Source organism: Mus caroli, chromosome 9, assembly GCF_900094665.2.
Source record: "Mus caroli chromosome 9, CAROLI_EIJ_v1.1, whole genome shotgun sequence".
Classification (NCBI taxonomy): domain Eukaryota; kingdom Metazoa; phylum Chordata; class Mammalia; order Rodentia; family Muridae; genus Mus; species Mus caroli.
Window position 1 is genome coordinate 45,780,146 of NC_034578.1, and position 10,064 is coordinate 45,790,209.

At 48.9% G+C, this 10,064-nt stretch overlaps 1 protein-coding gene across 1 annotated transcript in view; it reads right to left on the minus strand.

Moving 5' to 3' along the window:
• Positions 1 to 7,972, minus strand: part of Htr3a (5-hydroxytryptamine receptor 3A) — a 12,378-nt gene extending 4,406 nt beyond the window's left edge. Inside the window, exons 1-5 of the mRNA XM_021172720.1 lie at positions 7,772 to 7,972; positions 5,423 to 5,589; positions 4,183 to 4,227; positions 3,110 to 3,219; positions 1,370 to 1,539 (exon numbers count right to left, since the gene is read on the minus strand). Coding sequence (XP_021028379.1) covers positions 1,370 to 1,539; positions 3,110 to 3,219; positions 4,183 to 4,227; positions 5,423 to 5,589; positions 7,772 to 7,838 — 559 coding nt within the window. The 5' untranslated portion in view covers positions 7,839 to 7,972. The remainder of the gene's footprint in view (positions 1 to 1,369; positions 1,540 to 3,109; positions 3,220 to 4,182; positions 4,228 to 5,422; positions 5,590 to 7,771) is intronic.
• Positions 7,973 to 10,064: the final 2,092 nt, after the last annotated feature.

Sequence of the window (10,064 nt, forward strand, 5' to 3'; positions counted from 1 at the left end):
ATATATATATATATATATATATATATATATATATGAGTGTTTTGCCTGCATGTATGTTTGTGTACTATGTATGTGCAGTTCCTGTGAAGGCCAGAAGACATTATATCCCATGCGACTAGAGTTACAGAAAGACAGTTGAGAGCTGTCATATGGTGTGATGGGACTTGAACCTGGGTCCTCTGGAAGAGGAACAAATGCTCTCAACTGTTGAACTACCTCTCCAGCCCCCGTAATTGAAGTTTAATGTAATGAATAGGTCAGAGAAGGAAGGATTGCCTTGCTGTAGTCAGACAGCATGCCTTTCCTAGCCCTCCACTGAGTACCTGGCATGTTTACACTCAAGAAAATCTCTCAGGACCAGACACTGTGCTAGAGAGCCAGAAACCACGTTCCCATTCCTCTGAAATTATATCCATGAGCAAATTAGACATGGGCTAAACAAGTATTGACAAGTGATGAAGTTTGTAAGAAAACCCAGGGGTTTTAACCACTGCATGAAAGAAAGCTAGTCTAGGGAGCCATGGAAAGTCCTTCCAGGAGCTGATGAGCCTTGTGGCATAATTAGGTGACTGGAGGAGTTGACCGGGCTGTGGCTGGGGTGCTGGGAGCAGGAGAAAGAGGAGAAGTGGGTAGCCTAGGAGAGGAAACAGCCTGTGATAAAAAAAAAAAAAGAACAGTCAGGACCTCTAGGCATCCAGAGGAAGGCAGCTGGGCTGGCACACACCAGATGTAGCTGCTGTGGGACACTGTGGGCAGGACCAGGTCAAGGTTTTGGATTGGGTCCCAGGACTGCTGGGAAGCCATTGAGGGCTTTAAATGACATGATCAGATTTGCATTTTAATAAGAGCTCAGTGGCTGCTGTGGAGAGCATGAACCACAGTGCGGGTGGTGCATGGGGAGAGCCAGGGTAGGAAGGAAATGAGGACACCTGTGCAGGGGGCAATGGTTTGACCCAGGGCTGAAGAGGAGTGGGTGGGTCTGAGATGCACTTCCTGTCAGATCTTCTTTGAGATGCTAGGTAAGAAGTATCCCTTGCTGAGTGCCTTGGAGCCGATTCACACCGCCTCATTAATCTTTGAAACAGCTAACAGAGGCAGTGAGAACAGCAATACTGTGTCCATCTGGAGGGAGAGGAAGCAGAGGCTCATTGACATTAAAAAGAGAAGTGGCAGGATATATTGCTCAGTGGTGAAGGGTTTGCCTAGCATGTGCAAGGTCTTAGGTTAGAGCCCCAGAACTACAAAGGAACCGGACAAATAAAAGAGACAGGTAAGGGAGCAGTGGGGGGAGGAGGGAGGAAATAGTGATGGCTTGATGAAGAGAGGTTGGCTCCCCAACCTCTGCCCCACCCACAAGCCCAGTACTCACTGGTATGCAGCCAGCTGGTGAAAGTCAGAGAGCAGTTCTGCACATCAAAGGGGAAGTTGTAGATGTCAAGGCTGCAGGCAGTCACCAATTGTAGGGGCTTGTAGTTCTGAACTTCACCTCGATGATGCACGTATACATAAGGAATGCTTGGAGACTTCCCAACGTCCACACTGGTCAGGGAAGAGGGATCAGTTTGTGGGCTGAAGAGGCAGACCCTCACCATGGAAGGCTAAAGATCTTTTGAGTAAGAAACTTGTAAGTAAGGAAAGAAACTTAGAGAGGATCTGGAGAGCAAGATAACCCAGACATTTTGTCTGGCCTTACTTTTCCAACGTTATCAATCTTAGCTTTCTGGCCCACTATTATCGAGGCTGTGCTCCAAACAATGAAGGATGTTTCTTTTTTTCAACTCCCTTAGCAACCTAGCTCTCAAAGGCAGAGAAGGGATCCATGGACTGTAAAGCCAATGTCTGAAGGCAGCTGTCTCAGCTGTCTCCAGGCTGACACACCAGCCCCACACCAGAGCAGAGCCGGTTCCCAGATTAGCCAGCGGTTTGATAGGAGAGAAGAATCATATGTTCCATTCTCTGACTTTTGCTTTGCTCCCCATTTCTAGAAGCCCCCCAAACGAGAGCAGTCATCTCTAGAGGGAAGAGCATAGAGTTCATAAGGAGTAGAGGAACCTACTAAGCCTGACCCTAAGGCATGAGGTAGGCTGAGCCCAGGGCCTGGCCTTAGGCCTTCTTTGAGGTAGACTCAAAGATAAGAAGCTAAAAAAAGAGCAGAAAGAAATTTCTAGAACATTTGCCACCTGTGCTATGGGGGGGGGCATTCAAGGGTGGGTCAAATTCAATGGCCTTCTTTAGGGAAATGTCAAGGAGTTGGACAATGCAATTGGTACCGCATGAATACCTCTTGGCATCTCCACTAGTAGTAGTTGGAGAAAAGGTTTCATGTAGTCCAGGCTGGTCTTGAACTTTCTATAGTCAAGAAAGCAAGTCAAGGCAAGCCTTGAACTTCTTGCCTCCATCTCTCAAGTGCTAAGATGATGGGCTAAGATGGTGCCATCACATTGGCTTTAGACATGGAACCCAGACATCGATCATGCTATGCAAATAGTCTACCAATTGAATCACAGCCCCAACCTACTTTCCCCACTCTATCTGTATTTTCCCCATGTATTTTCTTTGCCTTTGTACTCAGATGTCCAGTTGGTGGACCCTGGATGAACTTGCAGAATGGAGAGAAAGTCAGCTGGCTGAGGGCAAAGGGAGCATGTTGAGCTGCTGAGAACAAAAGCTAATGGGACCCACTTCATGCTAGAGGTGCCAACTGTGCCCCCTTAGGCACACGTGTGCCTTGGGAGGTTTGAACATGTTCCTTGGCTCCTGATCCTCATCTGTGACCAGAAGCATTGGCCGTCATCAGAGTTTTGCTCCTTTCAAAAAAAAAAAAAGTAACCATCCCCCCTGACAAATGCAGCTGCCTCCATTGAGTTATTAGAACTCAGTGTGACATCACTCACTGGCTTCTGTTCCTATGATGGAGTCCCAGGACTAAGAAGTATAAGGTTGTAGCATCCAGTACAGAAAGAAAGAGAGGTTAATCAAGACAAAACAGAGAATTGCATAAAGGAGAGCTTGAACAAATGCTAACTTGATCAAGAGAGGACATTGTCACTGCTCCTGGCTTCTCTAACTGCAGCCTCCCAGCCCACTATGATCTGATGAAAGGACTCACAACTCATTGATGAGGATGTCAGGGACCCAGATGCTGTCTGTGGGGATGGACAATTTGGTGACATTGTCGAAGTCCTCAGGAGTCCACTGCAGAAACTCATCAGTCCAGAACTGTGGGAGAAACAGAAACCATCAAAGGCAGCCCCCTTCCATCTTCGGTGAGGGTCACCTGCAAATCAGACAGGTTTTTATCCCTTCTGCTCAGGCAGTAGGTGGGTACCTTCTAGGGGGAAATCTGGATGTTGACACATACCTCTTCCTGGTCAATAAGAAACTCCATCTCTACAGCTCTCAACCATCTTCAGCTATAAAACCCAGGCTGCCTCTTCTACGGAAACATGCTGCCTGTTCTTGTTTGGCTCATTACCCACGAGACAGGGTATGTTCTGAATTAATGGGTTCTTCAGTGAGCTGTCTGATAAGGACCAGTGTTCCTATACTACACTCTCTGTCCCATAAGTGTATAGTGGTAATAGAACATGATCATGGCTGTAGGAAGGGATTTGAGACCTGTGTGTTCCTGATGTGTCTACACAGCCTCTGGGGTGAGGCTTCTCCAGTTTACCTCCCTCCCCAGAGCTCAGCCAAGTCCTGAAACATCTGCATATTAGTGTGACCTACACCTGTCTTAATTGAACGAGTGGCAACAGGGAAGAATCCTGAGGGTTAAGTGGATAGGTTTTTTTTCCTGTTTTGGTTGCTCAGTTTGGTTGTTATCCAACTTCGCATAGAATGAAGAACTTTCTAGAAGTTGGAGCTGTTCACATGAAAGTGAAGTCACTATGGTGTGAGTTCTCGGGCCAGGAATTGTCTTTCCTCCAGGGTTAGCCAGTCAGCACTTGTCTGAGATGCTCTACACCATCTGAGAAACCAGGTGTGGGGGCTGGGAGGAGGGCCCCCACCCATCTTCCCCTGGCCCTGAGATGGGACATTTTAGACACCTAGACCTTGTATCTGTCTACCGTACTTTCTTCACTAAGCTGCCCACCACCTTCCTTCCTTCACTGTAGCCACTGAAATTTCTGACTCCTTGAGAGGGGGGTGTCCCAGGCAGTGGGGGGCTAGTCTGCTCACCTGCCGGTACCATATGTAGGTGGTCAGAACCTGGTTCTTCTCATCCTGTGAAAGTAAAAGGGGCTGACATGTGGACACACACACACACATACACACACACACCAACAGAAGCTTGCCCTGGGTGTCTCATCTGCTGGAAAAGGCAGGACCAAGGAAGGAGATGAACTCAAGCTGCTGGCCAGCCAGGAGAAGCTGGTCTGTTAAACGGGTACAGCTAGAAAGCATTGTAGTCATTTCTTCTCAGCTTCCAAGATACATAGTGAGGTGCGAGTGTGTGTGTGTGTGGGGGGGGGGGTTGGGAGTGCAATGCCTGTAGTCCAGCACTCAGCGGGGCTGAGTCAGACAGACTGTGTGAGCTTCAGGCCAGCCTGGGAATATGGTAAAACTGTCTCAATAAAACACAACAAAGCAAAACCCTAGAGATGTGCAAACTGTGTAGATTTCCTGTTGTCATTGTTTATCATATTCATATATATTTAACAATATGCATATAGATATCTTACCGCCTATTATCTCTCTATATATAAAATACATATACATATACATGCTCAATGCATATGAACTGCCATGCCACAAAATTAAGAGGCTCAAAACTGCAGAACAGAAAAAGTGATTACTCTCTTTGCTCCATCTGAGTTCAAGTCTACCTTTCTGGAGCAGCACAGCCACCAGCCCTTAGCTAAGTAAGGGCTCTGCAGAGATGTTCTATGCACCATGATTCCCTCCCATGTGCAGGGGGGGGGGATATGCCCTAGCAGCCTGTACAGTCAGGTCCCACTTCCCCATTGCAAGGCAGAGAGCCGACAGCTCTGCCGTTGCCTTTTGTTCATCCCCATGCGCTGCTTTGCATCATGTGATGAGAAGTGCACCCCACCCTACTCTAGTTATTGATTAATTGATCTATTAGTTGGCATTTTATCTACTGTTGCTATTTAGTGACACCTGCCACTCAGGGACCTGTGTGAGGCATTAAGGGTCTAGAGATGATATGAGGGAGACAATTCCCATCATGTACTACATGGACAGCCACATGCAGGAGGTGACCACATCTAGAAGGAAGTGCACATGGGTGGCCTAGGGTTGTGGTTTGGGCAGTTGTGCAGATACAACTTCAGTTTGTCCCCAGCCATGGTGCCAGACCACAGGGACTAGGGTTCTTGGTGCCGATTGTATTGCCCAGTAGGTGATTTGGCTTTACACGGCTTCTCTGATTCCCCCACACAGATGGAGGGCAGCTCACCACGTTGAGGATGGCATACATGATGACATCAATGGAGACAGTAGTAGGCTTCCTCCAGTCCCGCACAGGCCGCACCCCCTTCTTGTAGTTAGCCAGGAGGTGGTCTGACAGCCTTAGTAGAGCAGGCTGGGTGGTATCTCGGGCCTGGGTGGCCCTCCTCCGGCTGCCTGGGAAGGAGAGTGGTTTAACACAGACAGAGGCCAGAGCCTAGCTTCTCTTGCTCCAGTTTAGAATCTGCTTAAGAATTTCACCCTCTGGGCAGGAGAAATGGCTCAGGGAGCAAAGGCCACTGCCACACAGCCTCATAGCCTAAGTTCAATCTCTGGGATCTACATGGTGGAAGAAGACTTCTGCAATATGTCCACTGACCTCCACATACAAGCCAAGGCACATGTGTGGCCTCAGACACACAACAACAATGACAACAATATTACAAAATAAAATGTAATTTTAAAAAGAAAAAGAAGCCCCCCAGCTCCAGGCCCTGGTGCTATTGTGGGATTTTGAGTATTCCTTGGTTTTCCCCTGGGAAACAGTGGTGCTAACTCAGAAAGCAGGAGTGACATGGGACGGCCCCACTCACATGGGCACCACATGCACTAACACTGAGATGACATAGACGTTAGGGAGGCCCCTGCACAAGGATGAGATGCAAACTCATAAAGCAGTCCGTATTTCATCAAACAAAACAAAAGTCGTTGCACAGTGGGTGGGGAGGGCATAGCCCAGAGGGCCAGAGCCCACGTGGCAAGAAGGTGAGACTGCAGGATGGATTGGTCCCTTGCAAACCGGGAGCCATCAAGGCTGGTGACTATTAAACAATACTGTGTCCTCCTACCTGGCCTTCATGTATGTCACCAGATGCCAAGGCATTACTGCAGGCTCTTCTCTGGTGTGTCATCTACCTGCCCCATAAGCTTCCCTCCTGCCTGGAAGGACAGAGGTGAGCAAGAGACTATTTTTAAGTCTGTTTTATTTTGTTTTGCTCTTCAGACAGGATGGATCTCACACAGACTAGAACTTGCTAGGAAGACCTTGAACTTCTGATCCCCCTGCCTCCACCTTCCAAATGCTGGGATTACAGGCTTACATTATACCTCCACTCTTGGTTTATGCAGTACTGGGGATTGCAGCCAGGGCTTTTGTGCATGTGTGCTAGGCAGGCCTCAACTGACAGAGCTATATCCCCATCCTCGAGAGACTTTATTTGAGAGTCTTCTTTGGAATAATGGAATAATAGCTGCACAAGTCTTCCGCTTGAATCTCTGCCAGAGTAGCTACAAGACAGGACCATTGGACAGACAAGAATCCCCAAGGCTCAGGAGGTTAAATAGCATACACTGCTTGCTAGCCAAGAACCTGAGACTCAAACCAGATTCCTCACTACTTAACTAAGGGGCTTGTAGGGGAGTTCGATGGTCTTTGGGGGACTCTTGGAGGTTTGGGAAGTGCCTGACTTATGCAGCCAAACCTCAAAATAGGGGAGGTCATGGCTAGGAGGACAGAGCAAGCCAGGCAGGAAAACCCCAAGCGCTTACCACATGCAACTTGCCTCTCATCCACCTACCCTGCTTCTCCCAATGACAGCTTCCAGAAAAGAGCATCCTATTCCTAGCCTTCCCATCAGTCCCTCCCCTTGGTGGCACCCCTCTCATTGTCCCCCAAGACGCTACAATCCAGTTGTATAGAAGGAACCTTCCTGTGAGGCTGAACATAGTCTGCAATAGAATGAACCAGATCCTGTGTGGCCGAACACCCTGTTTCTGAGGCCATGAGAAGAAGATTGAGTAGAAAGGACAGAGAAGTTTAACATTACCAGAGGTGAGCCTTAGAGGAGCCTGGGAGAAGAGAAAGTCCACAGGACCCAGGTAACAAAACCAGCAAAAGCAAGAAAAAGTTACTAAAGTGATCCTGGTTCCCCCACCAACACCACCACCACCAACTCTGCTGCTGACAAGCTGTGCGACCCTGAGTGAATTACTCTCCCTCTCTGGACTGTGGTTCTAAGAAGAAAAAGTGGACTGAACGAGCTCACAGGTCCCGTAGCTGCTCTCACTTGATAAACTGAAAGGCAAGGCGAAGAGAAAGGGAGCCATCTTCCAGCACCTAGCTATGTATTTTCTCAGAGACTCTACTCCCTTCCCAGCAGCAGGCTCACCTTTAGGCTCAACTTCTGAAAACACCTGATTTGACCCCACACCTCAGAATCCTTTCTGACTCATCAGCAGTGAGTTAACTGACCTTCCTATAGCCCTCCTGCGGCTCCAGCCTCTCCAGCCCTCAGCCCTTTGAGACTTAAGGCCTTCCCCCATCCCAGCTTGCTATTCCCCTCCCCACCAAACTCCTTACCTTCTCCCCGGGCTGTCAGCATGGAAAGGAACAAGGCCAACAGCACCTGCGGGATGCAGAGCCACATGGCAAGCTTCCCAGATGTGGGAGGGCCTCGGAGCAGCCACTCAGGATGAGTCCCCCAGACTGCCAGGCTGCACGCCACCCGCTGCCAACCTCATGTCCCAGGCAGACTGCTTTTCCAACCGCACGCCTGCACCTTGTGAGGCTGCAGCCTGGCACTTCCCGGCCACCAGAGTTGGGGAGCCGCCAAGTTTTCTAGCAAGCAGCTTTTCAGCTGGATCAGGTTTCAGGGCGGGAGGAAGGGGAGGGGAGTCTGCTGGCAGATGTCAGGAGAGGGAGGCCAGCCCACCCATCCAAGTAGGTGGCTTGGCCGCATCTTGCCCCCCCCCCCCAATGTTTTGGGGAAGGGAAGGGCCTACAGGATCTGTGAAGCAAAGATGCAGCCTGACAGCTGTGGGGCTGTACACTGGGCTGTCACTGTCAGTACTGTCCTTTCACAAGTATAGTATGGGGAGGGCCGGGGTGGCTTAAGCAGGGGCAACAAGAAGAATATTTTTTGCTTCTCAAGGTGATGTGATGTCCCTGGTGAAGCAGGTGACTGGATGTGTTCTGCAGACAGAGAGGGTAACAGGGGTCACACTAAAGGTCTGCTTCTTCATCCTCATTCAATTAAAGGTTTTTTTTGTTTTGATTTGTTTTGCTTTCCTTTTTAAACCAGAGTCTCATGCAGCCCGGGCTGTCCTTGAACCCACTAAGAAACAGAGAATAGTTTTGAACTTCTGCTCCTCCCGACTTCACCTCTCAAGTACTTTAATTACTTAAGGCAAGTGCCACCAAGAGTCTGGGAAAACAAAATACATGTTACAGGGGCTGAAGAATTGGCCCAGTGGTTAAAAGCATGTGTTGTTCTTGCAAAGGACCCGGGTTCAATTCCTAGCACTCACATGGAGGCTCCCCACCTCCCCAGGCACCAGGCATGCATGTAGTACCCAGACATACATGCAGGTGGAACAGTCATACGCAGAAAATAATAAAATAAAATAAAATAAATACATTTAACATATCATTACCTGATTTTCCGAGCTTTAACAAATATCATTAAATGTGTGGCCTTTTGTGATCACGTTCTTATTGTAAGTCTGGGAACATGGCTGAGTGGTACGGTGCTTGCCTAGCTTGCACCAAGCCCTGTGTTCAACCGCTAGCAACACAGGGGGGAAAAAGTGCTTTAGACCAGGTATGGTGACGTTCACCTGTAATTCCAAGGAGGAAGAGACAGGAGGATCAGAAGTCCCAGGCCACTCTGAACTACACATCTGGTTCCAGAGCACTATGGGCTATAGGAGAACTCTGCCTCAGGAAACAAACAAACAAACACAAAAATAATTAAAAGTTCAGTAAGCAAAAGGACCAGGCAATGTGATTGGCATCTGTAACCTTGGCACCTGGAAGTTTGAGGTGAGAGAGAGAGAGGAGATAGACCAGCCCAGGCTGCACATAAGGTGTGATCTCTCTCTCTCTCTCTCTCTCTCTCTCTCTCTCTCTCTCTCTCTCTCTCTNNNNCCCTCCCTCCCTCCCTCCCTCCCTCTCCCACTCCCTGTCACTCCCTCTCCCACTCCCTCTACTCCCTCTCCCTCCCTCTCCCTCTCTCTCCCATCCTCTATCTCTCCCTCCCTCCTTCCTCACACACAGGGAGTTAAAAATATTAATATATGGAAGACCCAACAATCTGAAGGCCTCCCAGGAGTTTTGCTGCACACAGGACAACAGACAGGAGCTTAGTATGGCTGCCCTCAGAGAGCCCCAACAAGTGGCTAAAAGAGTCAGAGACAGATACAAGCATCCAACCAATGAACAGAAGCCAGGGACCCCTATGGTTGAATTAGGGAAAGGCTGGAAGAAGAAGTTGAGGAGTGGGGCAACCCCATAGGAAGACCAGCAGTCTCAACTACCTGGACTCCTGAGATCTCTCAGACACTGAGACATCAATCAGCTGATCCGAGGCCCCCCAACATATACAGCAGAGGGCTACCTGGTCTGGCCTCATTGAGGGAAGATGCACCTCAAGAGACTTGAGGCCCCAAGGAATTGGCAGACCTGGTGTGGTAGTGGTGGGGGGAAGAGAGGGACAGCCTCTTGAAAACAGGAGTGCGGGGTGTGGGGAGGAATGGAATGAGGAACTGTCAGAGTGTGGACCTGGAGGGGGATAACGACTGGGCTGTAAAAAAAGATTAAAGATAATTTTAAACAAACAAACTATATAGATATAGATACACACACACACATGCAC